This window comes from Chelonia mydas, chromosome 1 (assembly GCF_015237465.2).
Source record: "Chelonia mydas isolate rCheMyd1 chromosome 1, rCheMyd1.pri.v2, whole genome shotgun sequence".
Classification (NCBI taxonomy): domain Eukaryota; kingdom Metazoa; phylum Chordata; order Testudines; family Cheloniidae; genus Chelonia; species Chelonia mydas.
Window position 1 is genome coordinate 306,819,945 of NC_057849.1, and position 25,114 is coordinate 306,845,058.

General features: G+C 42.8%; 1 protein-coding gene across 2 annotated transcripts in view; it reads left to right on the top strand.

Moving 5' to 3' along the window:
* LOC102931926 (ADP-ribosylation factor-like protein 8B) overlaps nucleotides 1-25,114 on the top strand; it is a 52,296-nt gene that overhangs the window by 17,596 nt on the left and 9,586 nt on the right. For both annotated transcript variants that reach the window (XM_037888989.2, XM_037888990.2), the window contains exon 3: nucleotides 18,840-18,913. In XM_037888989.2, the coding sequence (XP_037744917.1) occupies nucleotides 18,840-18,913 (74 nt within the window). The remainder of the gene's footprint in view (nucleotides 1-18,839; nucleotides 18,914-25,114) is intronic.

Genomic DNA, 25,114 nt, shown 5'->3' on the forward strand with positions numbered 1-25,114 from the left:
AGAGAATAAAAAGGCTGGGATGTCTCCCAACTAATAAAAACAAAGACAAAAATAGAAAAAGTAAAAATAAGATACTGAAGATTAGGGTTTCTTTATTCATGGTCAGCAGTTTACAATAAATCTGACCCAAAATTTTATAAAAATAACTGGAAAGGTCCTAGCAACAACCAGCCATTCAACATTCATCCATCAACAAAATTAAAAACAAATTTGAACATATTATGACCAGATATTGTTCTTGCAAACAATACAATTTAGTAATCTTGATATTTATGACCTGGGTCAGAAATCAAACAGCTTATCTTTGAAAGTGTCATGTTGATAAAGAAGCTGCTTAAAACCTCTCAAGAAATAAAAACAACTAAAGTTTATAAAAGGTCTCTGTTCGCATATATGCTATTTCTCTCACAGGATATTATGCTAGAAAAGTGTCAGTTCACTTATTCCCCCAAACCTAATAGTCTATCTTTCTTGTCTATTTTCAAATATTAATTTTTTAGAAATCTAGTGGAGATACTAATGAATCTGAACATTATTTTTGCTCAATTTTCCGCAATTATGCCCTAGAACCTTTCATAAAACGAGTGTTTGACTTTTGTAATCGAGGCAAAGTTCCTTCCATCCCCACAGAAACTTGCACAGCATTTCCCTTCAGAGAGCTGATTCTGTACTGTCACCTGTATGAATAATTCTAGTACGAATTTATCGATCTTTCCCCTCTCTCCCTTTCAGGTGTGTTCTGCAAACTGGGTGGGGGTGTTTTTCTGAAGCTCCTGTTTGCTTGCATTAACATTTTAGTCCTGTTACACTCACCACCAGCTGTCCCCTTCAAAGATGTTTTTTCCCACCTTCGAGGATCGCTTTCTGATAACAATCTAGCACCCCCAATTACCCCTATAATTATGTGCTAATTTTAATTTTAGGTCCTTAAAAGTTCTAGGCCAAGGAGAAAGGGTATTGGAATTGAAAACTGAACTGAAATTGTTATATTTCTGTGGTTAATTGTGGTCATTTCATCTTTCACTGAAATTGCCATGGCAGTGCTATGGACTTCTCTGAACAGTGGTGGGGAAAGGAAATGAGAGTCCCAGTGATGAAAGCGTTATGAAACAGAGGGCCAGGGAACAAATCGAGTAAGGAAGACCTACTTCTGGACACACACACTGACATTAATGGGACTCTGAATGTACTGGGTCAAGGAACCCAAAAAGAAGATTTAGGCAAGAGGACAGGGAATTGATGCAGGACTGTTGGGGCCTGAGAGGGAAATTGATTCTGTTGAGTATATGAGAAGTCAAGAAAACCTGAGTGCCTAAGTGGAAAATAACCACAGGGAAGGGTACTGGAGTGAGTGAGTGAACCCTGAGGTTGGTGGGAACATGGAAAGATGTGGGGGAATAGAGGAGCCTGGGGGTGGCAGGCAGAGGTATTGAGGTGAGGGGGCCCAGAGTGGGGAGATGTTTGGGGGAGGGGGATAGAGGGAAATTGAGGGAGACCCACAGAAGTGGATTAGAGGGAATTGGAGAGGAGATGTGTAGCTAGGATGGTGGGGTGGCAGCTGTGTTGCCAGCTCTTGTGGTATTTTGGTGAGTCCAGCAACTTTGCAGCGTGGGTACTGGTCTATTGCAATCTCATTGGAAGATCCTGGGAACTCTAACATTTTTGCCTGAGCTGTAACTGATGCTGCAGTTCTGGCTGGAACCACCAGAGGCAGGCACTGGCAGGTAGAGCTGCAGTTCTAGCTGTTGCCAGCAGAGGGGCTGCCCCTCCACTTGCTGTGGAATCTGCTCCCTCAGTTGAGCTGCTGCCTATGCAGTGCATGGAAGCCCCAGGGGAAGGCAGCTCAGGGAACCAGTGCCGGATTAAGGTATAAGATAACTAAGCTACTGCTTAGGGCCTCACAATATGAGGGACCTCTAATAAAGAAAAAACTGACTCCATTTCAAATTTTATCAAAATCGGTTGATGAATAAAGGAGATATGGGAAAAAGAAGATGCTCTCTAAATATAGACATTTTCATTCAAATATGACAAATATACACTACACAAATACCCAGACCCTTCACTAATTGTTCATTATTGACAGGCAGGAGGCTGGGGCTGAGAAAAAAACAAAAATTGCACTTGTAAAATTAGTGTTTCTATGAGTAAGTCTGCTATCAGTCTCCTAAGGCAGTGTTTTGTTGGCGAGCGGCTACTGGTAAAATTCTGACCGTACCGTCATACCTTAGTTAAATAAATAGATAATCTCACTGCCGATAAAATCGAGAAGAATGTGAGGGCAGAGATGGCAGTGTTGTGAAGCAATCCTGCCAAGCTCGTATGTTAGTGTGTTCTTTCTTCTTTTGATCAGTACATATGTACAATTGCATATTTAGTGTGCACGCCGCTTCCTGCTTCATGAGCTATCCAGGCTTCACATGATTGAGTTTGCAGGTGATCGTCTTATGGACTTGGGTCGAGTGGATCTTGAGGATAAATTTGTGTTGGCTTCCCTCCGTCAGTTTCGGGAACTTCACAGTAAATATCCGAGAGTGCTGACGAAAGGATAGAGGGTTTTGAGAGAAATGAAGAAAGATATCATATATATCAAAATATTCTGAGTACTTGGTGAGCAAGTTATTTCAAACTATGTGCATGTATGATTTATAGGCTATTAAAGCCTATAATAATCATTATATTTGCTAGAATATAGGCTAGTTTTTCTCATTTTCTCATTGCCTGTCTAGAGATTACCGGTCTTTTTTCTAGTACATTCTTTGTCTCTTTCGTGCATATAGCTTCTTGTCACTCTGTATGTCTGAGGTGTTTACTCAAGATTAATTAGTGGTCCTGGGGAGACAGAGTATAGAGAAGCGAATGTGAAGAGAGGGGTCTGCCTAGAAAAAAGACTGAGATTTTCTGCTCGCCAGGTTTGGAGTGCACAAGAGAGCATACTACCTATAATATATTATGTAAAAATTCTTATATAGACTTATATAATAGAGTTATATAGACTGGAGTATGGTGTCCAGTTCTGGGTGCCACGTTTCAGGAAGGATGTGGACAAATTGGAGAAAGCCCAGAGAAGAGGGACAAAAATGATAAAGGTCTAGAAAACATGACCTATGAGGGAAGATTGAAAACATTGGGTTTGTTTAGTCTGGAAAAGAGAAGACTCGGGGTGGGGGGGAGAGAAGAGGGCGGGGACGATTACATAAATGAAAACTTATGTAAAAAGTTGTTACAAGGAGGAGGGAGAAGAATGGGTTTTCTTAACCTCTAAGGATAGGAAAAGAAGCAATGGGTTTAAATTATAGCAAGGGAGGTTTAGATTGGACATTAGGAAAAAAATCCTAACTTTCAGGGTGGTTAAGCACTGGAATAAATTGCCAAGGGAGGTTGTGGAATCTGCATCACTGGAGATTTTTAAGAACAGGTTAGACAAACACCTGTTAGGAATGGTCTAGCTAATATTTAGTCCTCCCATGAGGCAGGGGACTGGACTAAATGACCTCTCAAGGTCCCTTCCAGTCCTATGATTCTATAAATCACATATCCTATGCATAATAGATTGTATTTTTAAGTATGGCAAAAGAAAAATCCCAACAATTCATTGTTTTGTAGCAAAAATTAAATTGGAATAAACGTTTGTAAATATATTTTATATATAGCCTGAATAAACTTTGTGTTTCCCTAGCAAAATTAATCAAACATTTTTTCATTTATTCATGTGAAAAGAATAATAATTTTCCTTATTCATGGTGTAAAAAAATTATATATCCTCTCTTGTTTTCCTGTGAGCACATAGACAAAATAGCACTAACTTTCACAGAAATATCCTGGTAAAATAACACAAGTTTTCAGCATATATAATATATATATATATATATATTAATAAAAATATTATTTTTGTTGTATAGATATATAAATCTCAATGTTTATAATATAACATTAAATTTTTTACTTGTTACAATAAAAACTTTCTGCTACTAATTTTAGTACCAATCTTAGATAATTCAGCATAACCTTCTATAAAAACAAAACAAATCAGTTTATTGGAAAAATACAACCTGCATACAATTTTCTGATGGCTTGCTTATTACCTGGGTGTAATTCATATCAATATAACTAATAGTTGAGCTTTAAGCTTATGGATTATCCGCATCCCATATCCTTTATTGCCTCTTGTTGCCATCTTATATCCTCTAAGAGTCTCATTACGTATTCAGACAATGAATTCCACAATTTAAATGCCCCAGCAGAGAAGAAAAAATTCCTGAACTCTTCTAGTAAACTGTATTATTTACTGTATTTTTTATTTAGTATTTGTGTATATTGTATTATTTACTTACATATGCAATTAGTTCAAAGAATTTGTCTAAAATTGATTTCTGTCATGTCATCGTTACAGAGAGGGCTACTGAAAATGAAGATTATTCTGTTTTTACAATTTAGCCTTTGTATAGATGCAAATATAAAGCTTTCATGTTTTATATATTCAATGTCCTTTCTGTGAAAATAATAAATTCTTTTTTTTTTTTTTTTTAATGGTATGGGGCTTCTTATACTTAAAATCACACAATCATAGAATATTAGGGTTGGAAGAGACCTCAGAAGGTCCTCTAGTCCAGTCCCCTGCTCAAAGCAGGACCATAGCTTAGGGCCTCAGCGTGTCATAATCTGGCCCTGGTTGGAACAGAGGGGTGAGAGAAGGAAGTGATCCTAGGTGTGTGTGCTTCCCATCTTTACATCCTGTGGGGATCCAGTTCCTTTGCTGCAACTGAGCTACAGCACGGAATGGGCCAGGCAGCGGCCGTAATGGGGAGTGGAGAGGGATCTGGGCAGGGATAGTGATTTGGGAGGAGGAACTGAGCAGTGTGTGCCAGGATTGAGGGGAGAGAAGGTGCTGGGACAAGGCCAACATCTGGTGATGGGGGAGGCGCAAGGCTGGGTCTGTGCCCAGTGGAAGTGGAGAGCATGAGACAGAATAATGCCCATTGGATGGAGGGGCCTATAGGGAGTAGGGCATGGATGAAGAACCACAGAACAGTGTATGGGGAGGGGATCAGGGAAAGGTGTTGAAGTGTCCCACCTATCAACTAGGAGTAAAAGGAAGTAGGTCCTCCCAAATGTGAAGTGTGCGCGCACATCTCCCCCCTCCCGTACCCCCACGAGTTCAGAAAATAGACCAAAAAGGCAATGGGAGTATAGCTCAAAAACCGTGAGTTTTGTAATCTCATGATTTTTTTTTTGTTTTTGTTGTTCTGTCATGACTTTTCAGCTCAGGGGTAGTCAGTACTGGACTAGGTAGAAGTGGGTGGATGGAATAGGGGGGAACAAAGCAAAGGAGGAATTTGAGAAGGAGAGACAGGGTGACCAGAAGTGCCCCCCACCCCCCCTTCCTGATTCCTATCCTATATAATGAGGAATTTTGTGGATGAACAGCTAGGGCTTGGGCCATCAGAATGTAGTGTTTGGTCTTGGGGTTATGGAACAGAGAAATATGGGATTTAGGGAGAGAATGTAATTGATGGAACTGGGGCACAGAATAGACTAATAGCCACTGGGGCACAGTGGCTCTCAACCTTTCCAGACTACTGTATCCCTTGCAGGAGTTTTGCGTACCCCCAAGTGTCACCTCACTTAAAAACTACTTGCTTACAAAATCAGACATAAAAATACAAAAGTGTCACAGCACACTATTACTGAAAAATTGTTTGCTTTCTCATTTTTACCGTATAATTATAAAATCAATTAGAATATAAATATTGTACTTATATTTGAGTGTATAGTATATAGAGCAGTATAAACAAGTCATTTTATGAAATTTTAGTTTGTTCTGGCTTCACTAGTGCTTTTTATATAGCTTGTTGTAAAAGTAGGCGAATATCTAGATGAGTTGATGTACCCCCTGAAAGACCTCTGTGTACCTGCCCCCAGAGGTATGTGTACCCCTGATAGAGAACCACTGGACTAAAGACTGAGAACTGAACTGTTGGAGGGGGAGGCACACAACGGATGAATTTCAGAGAAGAATTGGGTGGAGGTTCAATCTCAACTGTCTCGGGCCTCTTTGCCCTGCTGAACTAGGCTATGGGTGGGGGGGACAGAGAGTGAGTAAATCCTGAGTTCGGCCCCAGAGGCAGGAGCGGGAGAACTACTCGGTAGACCCCAGACCTGAATGGGGGGGAGCAACTGTGGGCATGTGGAAAAAGTTGTGAATAGAGCCCTGCGTGGGTAGAAATTTATACCCGTGAATGCAGATATCCTTGGATAGAAATCGGTATCTGCAGAACCGCAGGGCTTTCCCAGGAACCACAGCGGTGAAAGGAGCAGAATGTGGGGCTGCCACTCCCAGGAGCCAGCAGCCCGTGCCGGCAGTGCCTCCAGCACAGCCCACTGGGACAGGCACCAGGCTCACTGGCAGCTGTCCCTGGTCACGCTCTTGTGTTCAAGCGGTGCACACGCCCCCAGACAGGAGATGCAGACAGCTGCATAGAAGGGCAGGGGCAGGGACGGGGCTAGAGGTGGTACAGCCGTGCCAGCAGAGCTGCTGACTTGGGGCGCTGGCTCCATGTTCGGCTCCTTTCACTGCTGTGGTTCCTGGGAGAGCCCTGCAGTTCCACGGATACCAATTTATATCCACATTTGCGGATATAAATTGGTATCAGCACAGGGCTCTAGTTGTGAACTGTCCAGGATAGCTCAAGCTGGCATTGCCAGCCCTCCTCCTCTGACTGCTTAACTACTGCTGCAACAACTTCTCGTTCCCATGGAGTATATAGTGCTGTGAGTCCTGCTGCCTTTTCACTGTTGTTTAATAATAAAGACCTCATCTTTGCTTTAATATACATTATTCAAAACTCAGCAGACAAATTGATAATCACTACATTAATTACTGACCCATCTCTGTAGGCCAACAGCCCTTCCTGTCCTGCTTTCAGTCTCCCAAATAAAGCTGAGCGAATAACACATTTTTTGGTTTAGGGTGGCCAAATTTGCAGGGGAGGAGCAGGGGAAGAGATGGGGGATGGATAGGTTCCTTTTGAACCGAAACTGATGGGTGGTTTTTTTGTTTTTTTTCCCCCTGAAATGAAAATGCAACAAATTTTTGTTCGAGTTGAAATGAAATGTTTTGAATGTCCAAATCGACACTTCTAAATGAAATGAAATTTTGAAATGGTTCTGCAGATTTCTTTTTTTTAAATGAACTTTTGGCGCTTCTGAAATTTTTATTTTATTAACTGAATCGGCATCTCACTGGGTTTATATAATCTAGGAGCAGTTTCATGAGCCATGGCAAAAGTGGGTATGCATTGTCACCCCAAATCAATGTGGGTTGAGGCACCATTAATGTCAATTTTGTTTAATGGCAATAGAGTTTCCTTTTGTCCCCTCTGAAAAGTCCAGTTTTTGAAAATTCTGGCAGCATGCCCTTTTTCTGGCCACCATACATGTCCATGATGATGCACTAAGATCTGCATTGACACTGAGTAATACCGCTTTCTGTTAATGTACTCTTGGCCTTTTTTTTCAGGAGCTTTGTATGCTCAGCTGTTTTTGAGACTCAGGCCCTAAATGTGTTTCCATTTGATCATTAGAGAAGAGTATCATGATTAAATTTTAAAAATATAGTGCATAAAGTGTGTGTCTGGGAAAATTAATCTTGTTTCTCTCAGAAGTAACACAATATTGCTTATCTTGTTACCTAACTGGAAAAATGTCATAAAGTTAGGGCTTCATCCACCTACAGAAGATTGACGGCAGGGTTCTTCAAAGGGCCAGGAATTATTTCAAAGAACATAGTGTTCTCTGATGTATTGCCTGGTGGAAATGTTGTCATGTGAAATACTGTTTTCAATGTATACAGAGCTAGTCATAAAAGGAATCTACACTGCAAAAGGTGAGATGATAGACCATTAAGAAGTACATCTGGCACATCATTTGCATCGAGCAGGGGAGTGTATCTTCCACAGCAGCTAATTTGGCTAGTACTAAAAGAAGGCATCTCTTATTAGATACCCTATATACCTATCCACAGACATGATTTGAAGGAAATTTCTATTGTTACTTTAATTTAACTGCTTTTTCCCATTTCCTTGACAGTGAAGTTGAGTATTTCCTGAGTGCTATTCCCACTGTGCTAGATGGACAGTTACTGATAATTACTGCCTTTATATTGTGACTTTGGGAATTGGCATTAAATATTATAGGTGTGCCTAGGACCTCTGTAGAAGCATCTTATTCCTCCCTACTTGTCAGTGTACAGTATAATGTTGTCAGAAATTGCTGGTGTATGTTGTCCTGTGAGCAGCACACTAGAAATCTGTGTAATCTCTGCATTGTTCAAGGATTTAGTCTCTCCCTGTGGAGTTTGGTTCCCATCTCTGTTTCTACAAGATTTACTGTTTTTACTTCTGAAAAGTTTTTTTTTGTTTAAACGCTGTCTGGTTGCAAAGATAACCTTCTGAGTAGAAATAAATGTGGTTGTATGGAGGCAGACATTGAAAGAACAGCATAAGAAAAAAAATACCCTTTTCCCTCCTGCAACTTTCTATTACCGGTCAAATCTTTCCACAATAAACGCTTATCAAAAAACCACCAGTGTATTGAGTCCCTAATCCACCTACAGCTTTCCACACTCTTAAGCCTGCCTCCAACTGCATTCCTGCTCCCTTGCTAAAACTTTCCTGTGCACAAAAGGGAAAGATTTTCCCCTTAAACCTGTTATTCAGTCTGATAGCTGGAATTTTAAGAAAGAGTTTTACGCCCAGATAAAGTATGGAAATTGGACAAGAGGGATTCCTGTTTTTGAAGAATTTGATTTAACAGATCAGTGTAAGGACACTAAAAGGAATGGTGAATTTAAAGCATACTGATTATCCTAACTTGCTAATTAAAACATTAACTAGTGTTTGTACTGGACAGCCCTCTCAGAATATGAAACACTTCTTATATGCTAAGAATTATTACTCCACAGAAACAGGAATGAATGAAACTATTTATTTATAAATTTCTGTGGGGAATATGATCTGCCTCTGAGATTTAGTCTGAACAACATCTGCTTAATGTGATTTAAATATCCCCTTTAGCAATGCATCCACCTAGCAAAGAATCTTCTTCCTTATTCTACTCCTGGGGGAATTCTGCACCTGTGCATAATTAATAAGCCATGCGTACTTTTAATTTTTGCACAAAAAAAAGCTGTTGCTGAAAAATTGCTGCAGTTCCACCTTTTGCCCACCAGCGGGCACTGTGGCAATAGAACACAGCAGCTGTTCCCAGCCAGCTAGGGGGGAGAGAGTCTGCAGAACCTTCCTCACAGCGCCTGTAGGGCCAGGTCGGGAGATGGGCTTTGGGGAGACAGTGTCAGGCTTCTGGGAGGTCAGATGGGTTCATAAGGGCTAGTGGGGGAGGACAGACTGGGGCAGGGGCTGAATGGGAGTGGAGGCACAGGGCCACATGGGGCGGGGATGCAGAGCCACTTTGGGATGGGGAGAGTGGGTGTCTGAGTGGGAGTGGAGGGACACTTATGCCTGATTGAATGGGAGAGGCTAGGGGTCAGCCAGGGTCTGCATGGGGGAAGCTCCCTAACAGTCCCTCCCCACCCACCCCCAAAAACCTGTTCCATACTTTTCCCACCCATACCCAGCAACCCTCCAAGTTCACGCCTAAGCTTCTTCCCAGCAGTTATTTCCCTCTCACTCCTCTGTCACCCCAACTCTCCCCAGACTTTGCACTGATTCTGGGGAATGCGGGAAATATGGTTCTCTATTGTAGTTTAAATGAATCGTTACTCAGAGTTCTATATTAATATGCCTACTAAGGAATCTGTTTTTCAAAAAACATTTTCTGAATCTTTTTTGTTGTCTGCATTGTTACAGACATACTTGCTGACGGGTATTTTGAAATAAATGACCAAAAATAATTGAAACTGGTGTGATTATATTGTGTTATTTTTACAAATACAATATGCAGAATTTTAAAATCTTGTGCACTGAATTTTTAAGTTTTTGTTGCAGGATTTTTAATTTTTTGGTGCAGAATTCTCCCAGGAGTAGTATTCATTTTGGGCATACTCCAGGGCATTTTCCAGTTCTTCAGCTGTGCTGGTCAACTTGGGATAATATTGCCTATAAAATGTGGCCATTCTAGTCATGAGGGATCAAAGAAGACTGCAGTAACAATTTAAAGTCTAATCAACATTTAATATCACCTAGCGCAGTGGTTCTCAACCATGGGTCCGGGGCCTCCTAGGGGGCCTTGAGAAGGTTTCAGTGGGGCCTGTCAGCAGGGCCAGCATTAGACTCACTGGGGCCCAGGGCAGAAAACTGAAGCCCCACCGCATGGGGCTGAAGCCCAGGTCCCTGAGTCCCGCCACCTGGGGCCGAAGCCTGAGCAATGTAGCTTTGTGGGGGCCCCTGTGGCATGGGGACACAGGCAGTTGCCCTGCTTGCTACCCCCTAACGCCGGCCCTAGCTTTTATATGCAGAAAACCAGTTGTTGTGGCACAGGTGGGCCATGGAGTTTTTATAGCTTGTTGGGGGGGCCTCAGAAAGAAAGGAAAAAAAAGAAAAAAAAAAAGGGTTGAGAACCCCCGATCTAGACAGTCTGATTTTTATAGTGAGTTGTATCTTGTGCTATTCAGTCATGGCTTCCCTCCTTTACCAGTATAAACCCAACACATATGTTTTCCCTGTATCAGCGGTCCCCAAATTGTGGGACGGATCCCCCTAGGGGGGCACAGGGGAACGTTTGGGGGGTGGGGGTGCTCGGCAGGAGTGCCACCCATCCCTGCACTGTCACCAGGTCTGCTCCAGCCCCAGCTCAGGCCCGAGCCCGAGCCTTGGCTCCTGGGCCCTAGCCTCCAACCCAAGGCCCCGCTCCCAAGTGTGGCCCCAGCTCCCGACCACAACTCTAGCCCCACTCCCAGCTGCAGCTACGGTGGTGGGGAGGGAGAGAGACATGAACAGGTTCCATTACAGGTAAGGGAAGGCATGACTGAAAAAAACTGGGGACCACTGCCCTATACACTGAATACTGTGATGCAAAAATGAGTTATGTACTCCGCATACAGGGCATGCACAAGAATACATTTCTATGACCAAGTCGAATGTATGTCTTGAGTCACCATCTAAGCATGTATCTTTAACCCATGTCTTTCCTCCCTTTTCCTCTTCCTGGTGTATGTTATATCCTCATTTGTCTGTCACATCTGTCATTTGAATTGTGAGCTGTTTGGGGCAGAGGCCTGTGTTTTCTACGGAGTACCTACCACAGTTGTGGGCTCTGTAAAATGATAAATAAGCATAAGAAGGATGGTACTAGTATGAACAATAGTTACCTAATCATTTTTATTTGGATAGGTAAAGGGGTACAGATGGCAGTTCATACACTACCCATTTTTCTAGTTAATCAATTTTGTCTGTTTTCTTTCCCTATTAGCGATAACGTCAGTGTCTCCAGTTATAGATTAAATGTTTTCCAAATCCTATCAAATACATTCGTACCATTTTGCATCCTGTGTGCCATTCTCCAATGGACTGCCAACAGGTTTACTGAGAAAACTGATTCATACTCAGTTGGAGATAACTTATCTTTCCAGTGTTTCAGGATGATTCTGCTGATTAGACTAATGCTCATATATCTGAAGAAATATTTCATAGATCAGGTATACTGTATCACTGGATAGGGTGGAACTGATATCTTTGTATCTCAGATTCTCATTTTTACTCCAAGCTACAGCAATTGAATGGGTAAGACAGAGTCCATCTGGGCAAAAATTACATTGAGGAAGAAAACTACTGGAGCCTCCCCTGGGATAGTACTTGGGGTGTGCTATAGACCGCCGGGATCTAATTTGGATATGGATAGAGCCCTCTTTAATGTTTTTAATGAAGTAAATACTAATGGAAACTGCCTGATCATGGGAGACTTTAACTTCCCAGATATAGACTGGAGGACTAGTGCTAGTAATAATAATAGGGCTCAGATTTTCCTAGATGCGATAGCTGATGGATTCCTTCAGCAAGTAGTTGCTGAACCGACTAGAGGGGATGCCATTTTAGATTTGGTTTTGGTGAGTAGTGAGGACCTCATAGAAGAAATGGTTGTAGGGGACAATCTTGGTTCAAGTGATCATGAGCTAATTCAGTTCAAACTGAACGGAAGGATTAACAAAAATAAATCTGCAACTAGGGTTTTTGATTTCAAAAGGGCTGACTTTCAAAAATTAAGGAAATTAGTTAGGGAAGTGGATTGGACTGAAGAACTTACGGATCTAAAGGCAGAGGAGGCCTGGGATTACTTTGAATCAAAGCTGCAGAAGCTATCAGAAGCCTGCATCCCAAGAAAGGGGAAAAAATTCATAGGCAGGAGTTGTAGACCAACCTGGATGAGCAAGCATCTCAGAGAGGTGATTAAGAAAAAGCAGAAAGCATACAGGGAGTGGAAGATGGGAGGGATCAGCAAGGAAAGCTACCTTATTGAGGTCAGAACATGTAGGGATAAAGTGAGACAGGCTAAAAGTCAAGTAGAGTTGGACCTTGCAAAGGGAATTAAAACCAATAGTAAAAGGTTCTATAGCCATATAAATAAGAAAAGAAAGAAAGAAGAAGTGGGACCGCTAAACACTGAGGATGTAGCGGAGGTCAAGGATAATCTAGGCATGGCCCAATATCTAAACAAATACTTTGCCTCAGTCTTTAATAAGGCTAAAGAGGATCTTAGGGATAATGGGAGCATGACAAATGGGAATGAGGATACCATATCTGAGGAAGAAGCGAAACTCGAACAGTTTAATGGGACTAAATCGGGGAGCCCAGATAATCTTCATCCAAGAATATTAAAGGAATTGGCACATGAAATTGCAGACCCATTAGCAAGAATTTGTAATGAATCTGTAAACTCAGGGTTTGTACCGTATGATTGGAGAATTGCTAACATAGTTCCTATTTGTAAGAAAGGAAAAAAAAAGTGATCCAGGTAACTGCAGGCCTGTTAGTTAGACATCTGTAGTATGCAAGGTCTTAAAAAAAAAATTTGAAGGAGAAAGTAGTTAAGGACATTGAGGTCAATGGTAAATGGGGCAAAATACAACATGGTTTTACAGAAGGTAGATCGTGCCAAACCCACCTGATCTCCTTCGTTGAGAAAGTAACAGATTTTTTAGACAAAGGAAATGCAGTGGATCTAATTTACCTAGATTTCAGTAAGGCATTTGATACCGTGCCACATGGGGAATTATTAGTTAAATTGGAAAAGATGGGGATCAATATGAAAATTGAAAGGTGGATAAGGAATTGGTTAACAGGGAGTTATTTAAGCTCAGTACCAATGTGGACACAAGAACAAATGGATATAAACTGGTCATTGGGAAGTTTAGACTTGAAATTAGACGAACGTTTCTAACCATCAGAGGAGTGAACTTTTGGAATAGCCTTCCAAGGGAAGCAGTGGGGGCAAAAGATCCATCTGGCTTTAAGATTAAACTTGATAAGTTTATGGAGGAGATGGTATGATGGGATAACGTGATTTTGGTAATTAATTGATCTTTAAATATTCATGGTAAATAGGCCAAATGGCCTGTGATGGGATGTTAGATGGGGTGGGATCTGAGTTACTACAGAAAATTCTTTCCTGGGTATCTGGCTGGTGAATCTTGCCTATATGTTCAGGGTTTAGCTAATGGCCATATTTGGGTCGGGAAGGAATTTTCCTCCAGGGCAGATTGGAAGAGGCCCTGGAGGTTTTTCGCCTTCCTCTGTAGCATGGGGCACGGGTCACTTGCTGGAGGATTCTCTGCTCCTTGAAGTCTTTAAACCACGATTTGAATACTTCAGTAGCTCGGACATAGGTGAGAGGTTTTTCGCAGGAGTGGGTGGGTGAGATCCTTGATGATGCGTTGGAGAGGTTTTAGTTGGGGGCTGAAGGTGATGGCTAGTGGCATTCTGTTATTTTCTTTGTTGGGCCTGTCCTGTAGTAGGTAACTTCTGCATACTCTTCTGGCTCTTGTCAATCTGTTTCTTCATTTCAGCGGGTGGTCATTGTAGTTGTAAGAATGCTTGATAGAGATCTTGTAGGTGTTTGCCTCTGTCTGAGGGGTTGGAGCAAATGCGGTTGTATCATAGAGCTTGGCTGAAGACAATGGATCGTGTAGTGTGGTCTGGATGAAAGCTGGAGGCATGTAGGTAGGCATAGCGGTCAGTAGGTTTCCGGTATAGGGTGGTGTTTAAGTGACGGTTGCTTACTTGCACCATAGTGTTCAGGAAGTGGATCTCTTGTGTGGACTGGTCCAGGCTGAGGTTGATGGTGGGATGGAAATTGAAATCATGGTGGAATTCCTCAAGGGCTTTTTTTCCATGGGTCCAGATGATGAAGATGTCATCAGTGTAGCACAAGTAGAGTAGGGGCATTAGGGGATGAGAGCTGAGGAAGCGTTGTTCTAAGTCAGCCATAAAAATGTTGGCATATTGTGGGGCCATGCAGGTACCCATAGCAGTGCTGCTGATTTGAAGGTGTACATTGTCCCCAAATGTGAAATAGTTATGGGTGAGGACAAAGTGAGAAAGTTCAGCCACCAGATTTGCCGTGACATTATTGGGGATACTGTTCCTGACGGCTTGTAGTCCATCTTTGTGTGTAATGTTGGCGTAGAGGGCTTCTGCATCCATAGTGGCTAGGATGGTGTTTTCAGGAAGATCACCGTTGGATTGTAGTTTCCTCAGAAAGTCAATGGTGTTAAAGCTGTCCACAGACATACATAAGAGATTGTAACTGAAGTCACCAGTTTATTGCTTGTATTCTGTCATTTCTGCTATTTTGTTTAATGTTTTATTTTCCTTTTCTTTAATAATAATAGCCATGATTAATAATTGTGATTATTTTGCTTAGTCTTGATCACTGTGTCCTCTAAGGTATGTAAAAGAACTCCTGTGACTAAGTAGTGGGAGTCACCCCACTGAGTTGGCTTTAAGAGAAACAATAAAAGCTGACCTAGCATTTCTTGTTTCTCAGGACTAAAATATCTTTACTAATTTTTAAAATAAAATTACTTGTCATCCAAAAATTTAAAATTACCCTTTTTCTACCCCACATAAGGTAGAAAAAAGAGTCCCATCTGCTCCTGGGGGTTATCAAACCAGTTCCCCTTCCTTCATTGGGAAAATAATCTACTCCAGATACCTTCTGGAACTCAAAAATAGAGGAGGATGGAGACCAATCCTGGATCTCAGAGCTTTGAACACATTCATCCAAAAGCAGAGGTTCAGGACAGTACCCTACCAACAATAATACCATTGTTTGACCCATGGGACTGGTTTGTGGCCCTCCACCTTCAGGATTCATATTTTCACATAGTGGTGCATCCAACTCACAAACCCTTCTTGCAGTCTATTGGCAATGAGCACTGTCAGTGGTGAGTGCTTCCTTTTTGCTTCTCAACTTGCCCAAAAGAGTCTTTATGAAGGTCTTCTCAGTAGTGGCAGCCTAACTACAATTGGGTATAATGGTCTTCCCCAGTCCAGATGAGTGACTCTTCAATGGTTGGTCATTCCTTGAGGTTCAGTCCACAACCAACAAGGCCCATGCCCTTTTCTACTCACTGGTGCTGAGGCTTAGCATGGAGAAATCCACTCTGATACCCATTCAGTGCATTGAGTTCATCGGGCCACTGTGGATTCCATGATTGCCAGGGCTTGCTTACCTATGGACAGGTTCATCACTATGTCCAACCTGATCTCCAGGCTCCAGCTGAGCCCCCAAGCCATAGCGAGTACGTGGCTGCAATTACTGGGTTGTATGGCAACCTGTACATTCGTAACACCTCATGCCAGACTGCATTCCTGATGTCTTCCAGCCTGGTTCAGGACTGTCTACATACTGAACAAATACAACTTGTCCGAGTGGGTGCAAGAGTCCTTACAGAGTTTGTCCCACTCTCACATCCTACCCCAATAAGGATTATAACCACAGATATCTCCCTGTTAGGCTGAGGGACTCACCTCCAGGACCCTATGGCTCAGGGCAGATGGACTTTTCAGGAATCTGCCATACACATCAGTTCATTGTTCATGCAGCCACTTATTACACATAATGGAGGGCAAGTTAGTCAGGATCATGACAGACAACAGAGTGGCCATGTATTACATAAACCACCAGGCAATAAAATTGTGGAACTGGTGCATAAATCACCAAGTAGGTATACTGCTGAGATGTCGATCAGGTCTGCAGAACCATAACAAACACATTTTGCTAGGATCACGAATTGGAGCCAAACAATCCAATCCTATAGGAAATATTCTTCACTTGGGGGATTCCTGGAGATAGACCTCTTTGCAAAGTGCCACAAATTTTGCTCAAGGGGAGGACACAGCCACGGTTCCCTAATACAGTGGTCCCCAACCTGTGGAGCACACTCCCTAGGGGGTGCATAGAAATATTAAGGGTATGTGGTGGGACCCAGGTCAGCCCCCATGGGGAGCAGGAAGGGAGTACCACCCATCCACGGCCTTGGTTTCTGGTCCCAGCCTTGGTTGCACTCCTGGATGTGGCCCCAGCCCTGGCTCCCGGCCCTGGCTCCCAACCACGATTCGGGGGAGGGGGAGTGGAGCACTGCTCTAGTGGAGATGCTTTCCTCATCTCTTTGCCACAAATTTTGCTCTATGCTTGTCCCCCCACACTGTTGCTTCTTCAAGTCTTGAACAAGATAAAACAAGAAATTTGAGATCATCTTCATAGCACCAGCTTGGGCAAGGTAGATACGGTTCTCAGACCTGATTCGTCTGTCATTATGGCCACCTCTTCTCGGACTTCTAACAGCAGACCTAATGACTCTGGGATCAGGGAGACTGAGCCACCACAATATCCCCATACTACATCTTGAGGCCTGTCTCCTGGAGGTTCTTGGGCATAGAAATGGATTGATCTTTCAAAGTATGGAACATACTGTTGAATAATAGGAAACTGTCCATGAGAGAGACTTACATGCAAAAATGGAAGCAGTTCCACTCCTGGACAAACCAGCAGGCATTGTCTCCTTCCAAGTCACGTCTCAGTCACATATTTGACTACCTGCTGAGTTTAAAAACCTCAGGTTTGTCACTCAGCTCCATCAAAGTCCACCTAGCAGCTATTATAGCTTTTCACCTATCTGTTGATGAGGTTTCAGTGTTTGTGTATCCCATGATGTCTAGGTTCATTAAGGGCTTCACCAACTTCTTCCCACACATCAGAGACCCTGTGGTGCCTTGGGACCTTAATCTCATTCTCAGTGTCTTAAGGAGACCATGCTAAAACCCATAAAGACATTCACTCCTCTGTTTCTCTTTCAAAACCTCCTTGCTCATAAGAGAGTAGTGGATTAGGAGCCCTTGTGGAGGATCCATCCTATGTGGTATTTTACCAGGACAAAGTGACTATGCCCCCATCCTCATTTCCTGGCAAAGATCTCCTCTGGCTTCCGTATTAACCAAGACATTCAATTGTAAGTCTTCTACTCTAAACCTCACAACTCTAGGAAAGAAGTTAGTCTTCACGCTTTGGAGCTCTCATGGTCTACCTACAAAGAAATATGCCCTTTAAGGCCTCTCTTAAGCTTTTTGTCTCTTTCATGGACACAATGAAGGCAACCCCTGTTTCCACCCAAAGACTATCAAAATGGATCTCAGTTTGCATAATGTCATGCTAAAAAATCTCTGGCGTGTGATGCTCCTTCTAGGATGGCTGCCCATTCACCAGGGTGCAGCCCACCTCTATCGCCCTGTTTAAGAACACTCCCATCGCAGACTATGATAAAGCTGCCACCTTGGCATCCATTCACATCTTTTTGCAGCACTACACTATTGTGTATGCTTCCAGGGCAGATGCAGTCTTTCAAATGGCTGTTCTTCAATCTGTACTAGATTGAACTCCTCAGCACCTGTCCCCATAGTTTGGACACTGCTTGAGAATCACCTGAAGTGGAGTACCCATAGGGACAACTACTCAAAGAAGAAGGAGAGGTTACTTACTTGTACAGTAACTGGAGTTCTTTGAGCTGTTTTGTCCCTATGGATGCTCCACTACCCACCCTCCTTCCCATCTGCTTCAGAGTCTGGCAGGATTTCATCTTGGAGAAGGGATTCAAGTGTCATCGGGTCTGCTGTCCCCGCTATACCCTCAGATTGGGACATGAGACTGTACAGGGGATGGACCACTCAGACATTGCTACCAAAATCTATGATCAGAGGTTCATGGGTGCACACCCCTGACACGGAGCACCCATAATGACAAAACATCTCAAAGAACTCCAGTAGCCTTTGCTTCCATTGAAGTCAGTGGGGCTACTCACATGCTTACGGTTAAGCATGTGCATAAGTGTTCGCAGGATTGTGGCCTGGGTGATTATTTTCAACCTATTAAACTCTTTTAAGTAGAATGTATGTATATTTGAGCTTTTCTTTTCATGTGGTGAACTGATTAGTCATATGTCTCATCACTGAGTGGTTCTCCAGCTTTGCAATTGACTATCATTTTCTTTCTTCTTCCGATTGTCTTGACCTCATATCTTTAAAAGCCTCGTCAATGATCAAATGTGAAAGCTATTGAGATAATAGAGGTAGCCAGATTAGTCCATCATTACACTGGCTCATTCTCCTCCCCACCCAGCTTTTTACTGTCTGTACTTCATGTCATTGGAGGGCTAATGCATCCTTTCTTCCAGTCTCCTTACCCTCACACATAACGTTGTTAATGTGATTGAACAACTTCATCTTTATAGACATTAAAATTTAACTTAAGACTTCTGTTCTAATTTCTAAATCTCTGTTCATGCTAACGGTATATTCAGAATAACATCGGAAGCCTTTTTTCCCCTCCAGGTATGGGACATTGGGGGACAGCCAAGGTTTCGAAGCATGTGGGAGCGCTATTGCAGAGGAGTCAATGCAGTTGTGTAAGCTTCTTCATGTATCTCTTTACAAATCAATGATTTAAATATTTTTTGTAATATTGCCAACTTCCACTTTCAGTCCCCTCCACCTACAGATATTTCTCAATCATTTACCTCTTTTGTGTGACTGCCTGCTTTCCATCATGGTTATATGTTGAATTTAACTTGGTAGACAGTGCTTTAAACCTTAAAACAAAAAAAGCTTTAAAACATGGAGTAGCTTTTTTCAACATTTAGTCTCTGGCCCCAAAAATAGAAGAATTAACCATACTTGTGGATACGATTATGTTACAGAGGTCACTACTGTCATAGAATCGGTGAATTTTGCCATTTGTTTCAGTTTGACGCTGCGAGAATGCCTTAAAATGCACCATTCCATCCCTGTAAAACTGTTTAATTTTTTTACTTGTAAGAACTAGAAGCATATGGAAAAAAAACCAAAGTAAACTTACTAACATTTGTTTGACTGTAAACAAAGTGAGTGGTGGTGAGTGCAGTCTTCCAGCAACAGTAACTAAGAATGTTACATCATGTGGCCTTCATTGAATTTCACAAGTAAGAGTCATGCATCTTGTAAAAGAAGGGGTTATAGCGATTAATTTGAAATTAGACTAGGAGAACAACAGCAAACAAAAAAAAATTAGCAAAGTAGCAAAATTAAGCGCTAAGCAGTAACCAGAGCAGTACATTCCGTGAAAGTGGAGGAAAGTTATTTTGTATGTCATGCAATGTACCTGTTGATTTTATGAGAAAGGCTGGCTGTGATAAGTATAAAGAAAAGGAGTACTTGTGGCACCTTAGAGACTAACCAATTTATTTGAGAATAAGCTTTCGTGAGCTACAGCTCACTTCATCGGATGCATACTGTGGAAAGTACAGAAGATCTTTTTATACACACAAACCATGAAAAAATGGGTGTTTACCACTACAAAAGGTTTTCTCTCCCCCCACCCCGCTCTCCTGCTGGTAATAGCTTATCTAAAGTGATCACTCTCCTTACAATGTGTATGATAATCAAGTTGGGCCATTTCCAGCACAAATCCAGGTTTTCTCCCCACCCCCCCCACCCCCCCCCCCCAAACCCACTCTCCTGCTGGTAATAGCTTATCTAAAGTGATCACTCTCCTTACAATGTGTTTGATAATCAAGGTGGGCCATTTCCAGCACAAATCCAGGGTTTAACAAGAACGTCTGGGGGGAGGAAAAAACAAGGGGAAATAGGTTACCTTGCATAATGTCTTAGCCACTCCCAGTCTCTATTCAAGCCTAAGTTAATTGTATCCAATTTGCAAATGAATTCCAATTCAACAGTCTCTCGCTGGAGTCTGATTTTGAAGTTTTTCTGTTGTAATATCGCAACTTTCATGTCTGTAATCGCGTGACCGGAGAGATTGAAGTGTTCTCCGACTGGTTTATGAATGTTATAATTCTTGATATCTGATTTGTGTCCATTTATTCTTTTACGTAGAGACTGTCCAGTTTGACCAATGTACATAGCAGAGGGGCATTGCTGGCACATGATGGCATATATCACATTGGTGGATGTGCAGGTGAACGAGCCTCTGATAGTGTGGCTGATGTGATTAGGCCCTGTGATGGTGTCCCCTGAATAGATATGTGGGCACAGTTGGCAACGGGCTTTGTTGCAAGGATACGTTCCTGGGTTAGTGGTTCTGTTGTGTGGTATGTGGTTGCTGGTGAGTATTCGCTTCAGGTTGGGGGGCTGTCTGTAGGCAAGGACTGGCCTGTCTCCCAAGATTTGTGAGAGTGTTGGGTCATCCTTCAGGATAGGTTGTAGATCCTTAATAATGCGTTGGAGGGGTTTTAGTTGGGGGCTGAAGGTGACGGCTAGTGGCGTTCTGTTATTTTCTTTGTTAGGCCTGTCCTGTAGTAGGTGACTTCTGGGAACTCTTCTGGCTCTATCAATCTGTTTCTTCACTTCCGCAGGTGGGTATTGTAGTTGTAAGAATGCTTGATAGAGATCTTGTAGGTGTTTGTCTCTGTCTGAGGGGTTAGCAAATGCGGTTGTATCGCAGAGTTTGGCTGTAGACAATGGATCGTGTGGTGTGGTCAGGGTGAAAGCTGGAGGCATGTAGGTAGGAATAGCGGTCAGTAGGTTTCCGGTATAGGGTGGTGTTTATGTGCCCATCGTTTATTAGCACTGTAGTGTCCAGGAAGTGGATCTCTTGTGTGGACTGGACCAGGCTGAGGTTGATGGTGGGATAGAAATTGTTGAAATCGTGGTGGAATTCCTCAAGTGCTTCTTTTCCATGGGTCCAGATGATGAAGATGTCATCAATATAGCGCAAGTAGAGTAGGGGCATTAGGGGACGAGAGCTGAGGAAGCGTTGTTCTAAGTCAGCCATACAAATGTTGGCATACTGTGGGGCCATGCGGGTACCCATAGCAGTGCCACTGAGTTGAAGGTATACATTGTCCCCAGATGTAAAATAGTTATGGGTAAGGACAAAGTCACAAAGTTCAGCCACCAGGTTAGCCGTGACATTATCGGGGATAGTGTTCTTGACGGCTCGTAGTCCATCTTTGTGTGGAATGTTGGTGTAGAGGGCTTCTGCATCCATAGTGGCCAGGATGGTGTTATCAGGAAGATCACCGATGGATTGTAGTTTCCTCAGGAAGTCAGTGGTGTCTCGAAGGTAGCTGGGAGTGCTGGTCGCGTAGGGCCTGAGAAGGGAATCTACATAGCCAGACAATCCTGCTGTCAAGGTGCCAATGCCTGAGATGATGGGGCGCCCAGGATTTCCAGGTTTATGGATCTTGGGTAGTAGATAGAATATCCCAGGTTGCAGTTCCAGGGGTGTGTCTGTGTGGATTTGATCTTGTGCTTTTTCAGGGAGTTTCTTGAGCAAATGCTGTAGTTTCTTTTGGTAACTCTCAGTGGGATCAGAGGGTAATGGCTTGTAGAAAGTGGTGTTGGAGAGCTGTCTAGCAGCCTCTTGTTCATATTCCGACCTATTCATGATGACAACAGCACCTCCTTTGTCAGCCTTTTTGATTATGATGTCAGAGTTGTTTCTGAGGCTGTGGATGGCATTGTGTTCTGCACGACTGAGGTTGTGGGGCAAGTGATGCTGCTTTTCCACAATTTCAGCCCGTGCATGTCAGCGGAAGCACTCTATGTAGAAGTCCAGTCTGCTGTCTCGACCTTCAGGAGGAGTCCACCTAGAATCCTTCTTTTTGTAGTGTTGGTAGGGAGGTCTCTGTGGATTAGTATGTTGTTCAGAGGTGTGCTGGAAATATTCCTTGAGTCGGAGACGTCGAAAATAGGATTCTAGGTCACCACAGAACTGTATCATGTTCGTGGGGGTGGGGGGGCAGAAGGAGAGGCCCCGAGATAGGACAGCTGCTTCTGCTGGGCTAAGAGTATAGTTGGATAGGTTAACAATATTGCTGGGTGGGTTGAGGGAACCATTGCTGTGGCCCCTTGTGGCATATAGTAGTTCAGAAAGTTTAGTGTCCTTTTTCTTTTGTAGGGAAGCAAAGTGTGTGTTGTAGATTGGGGACAATGTATACCTTCAAATCAGCGGCACTGCTATGGGTACCCGCATGGCCCCACAGTATGCCAACATTTGTATGGCTGACTTAGAACAACGCTTCCTCAGCTCTCGTCCCCTAATGCCCCTACTCTACTTGCGCTATATTGATGACATCTTCATCATCTGGACCCATGGAAAAGAAGCACTTGAGGAATTCCACCACGATTTCAACAATTTCCATCCCACCATCAACCTCAGCCTGGTCCAGTCCACACAAGAGATCCACTTCCTGGACACTACAGTGCTAATAAACGATGGGCACATAAACACCACCCTATACCGGAAACCTACTGACCGCTATTCCTACCTACATGCCTCCAGCTTTCACCCTGACCACACCACACGATCCATTGTCTACAGCCAAACTCTGTGATATAACCGCATTTGCTAACCCCTCAGACAGAGACAAACACCTACAAGATCTCTATCAAGCATTCTTACAACTACAATACCCACCTGCGGAAGTGAAGAAACAGATTGATAGAGCCAGAAGAGTTCCCAGAAGTCACCTACTACAGGACAGGCCTAACAAAGAAAATAACAGAACGCCACTAGCCGTCACCTTCAGCCCCCAACTAAAACCCCTCCAACGCATTATTAAGGATCTACAACCTATCCTGAAGGATGACCCAACACTCTCACAAATCTTGGGAGACAGGCCAGTCCTTGCCTACAGACAGCCCCCCAACCTGAAGCGAATACTCACCAGCAACCACATACCACACAACAGAACCACTAACCCAGGAACGTATCCTTGCAACAAAGCCCGTTGCCAACTGTGCCCACATATCTATTCAGGGGACACCATCACAGGGCCTAATCACATCAGCCACACTATCAGAGGCTCGTTCCCCTGCACATCCACCAATGTGATATATGCCATCATGTGCCAGCAATGCCCCTCTGCTATGTACATTGGTCAAACTGGACAGTCTCTACGTAAAAGAATAAATGGACACAAATCAGATGTCAAGAATTATAACATTCATAAACCAGTCGGAGAACACTTCAATCTCTCTGGTCACGCGATTACAGACATGAAAGTTGCGATATTACAACAGAAAAACTTCAAAACCAGACTCCAGCGAGAGACTGTTGAATTGGAATTCATTTGCAAATTGGATACAATTAACTTAGGCTTGAATAGAGACTGGGAGTGGCTAAGTCATTATGCAAGGTAACCTATTTCCCCTTGTTTTTTCCTACCCCCCCCCTCCCCCCAGACGTTCTTGTTAAACCCTGGATTTGTGCTGGAAATGGCCCACCTTGATTATCATACACATTGTAAGGAGAGTGATCACTTTAGATAAGCTATTACCAGCAGGAGAGCGGGGTGGGGGGAGAGAAAACCTTTTGTAGTGGTAAACACCCATTTTTTTCATGGTTTGTGTGTATAAAAAGATCTTCTGTGCTTTCCACAGTATGCATCCGATGAAGTGAGCTGTAGCTCACGAAAGCTTATGCTCAAATAAGTTAGTTAGTCTCTAAGGTGCCACAAGTACTCCTTTTCTTTTTGCGAATACAGACTAACACGGCTGTTACTCTGAAACCTGTGATAAGTATATTGGAAGTGCAACTCATAAGCGCAATGAGAGGCATTACAAATGGATGAAGATAGAAATTTAAAAAAAAAGCAGAAAGCTGTTTAATACCAAGACCGAAGAGCAACTTTACAGGAGAAATGTAGTGTTCTAGTTAACAGAAGTCTTCTCTGCTGCAAATATGCCCCTGAATACCCTCGACAATCCAAAACTGTGAGAAGGTTTTTAGAGAGCAAGGTAGGTATTATACCAAGTGCAGATCAACTTAGAAAGTTTTACCTCCCCAAAATGTTTGACTGACATTTTGAAGAATTTAAAAGAAAAGTTGCAGTCCTGTGAATGAATTAGCATTGTGGCAGATGAAACTACCAATGCTGAAGAAAGGTGCGTGCTTAACATTCTTGCCGTCCCATTCCCACAAGCAGTGATAATGCAGGTGAACGCAAGCTGGATGTTTTTTTGTTACACTGTAAAGTTTTGGAAGTAGTTGATTTAAAAATAGTCAGCTAAGCAATACGGGAAATTGTTGAAAAATCCACAATACCGTTTGATTCCATCACTGAGTTTGTGACCGATAATGCCACCTACATGGGAAAAGCTTGGGATTGAGGTTTGAAACCTTTGTTTTTAAATGCTGTATATCTTACATGCATGGCACATTTGCTTAACCTTCTGGGCAATCTGAGGAGAAAGATACTTTTGAAAGTAAATGAATTAGTTGTGGCTGTGAAACATGCTTTCACTGCCTGCCCTGCCAGAAAAGCCCAGTTCTGCATGTTTCTAATGGAAATAGCACAAAGTCCTTCCATCTTACCAACCCCCATAATAACCATATGGAACAGCTGGGTCAATGCAGCCCTTTATCAGATTGGACACACTGAGGATTATGTTTCATATTTTTTACAGAGGAGAATGGTTATAGCAATAGTTCAGGTTTTCAGGAGATCGTTATCCTTGCCAATCCGCAGCATTTATTGAAGAACTCCAGGCTCTAAAAGAGTTTGCACCCCAAATCATGAACATGCTTACAGCTTATGAAGAGCTCACAGTTCATGCTCATGAAGTCAAAAATTAAGTGTGTGACCCTGCATTGTGGGTAGAGAGCT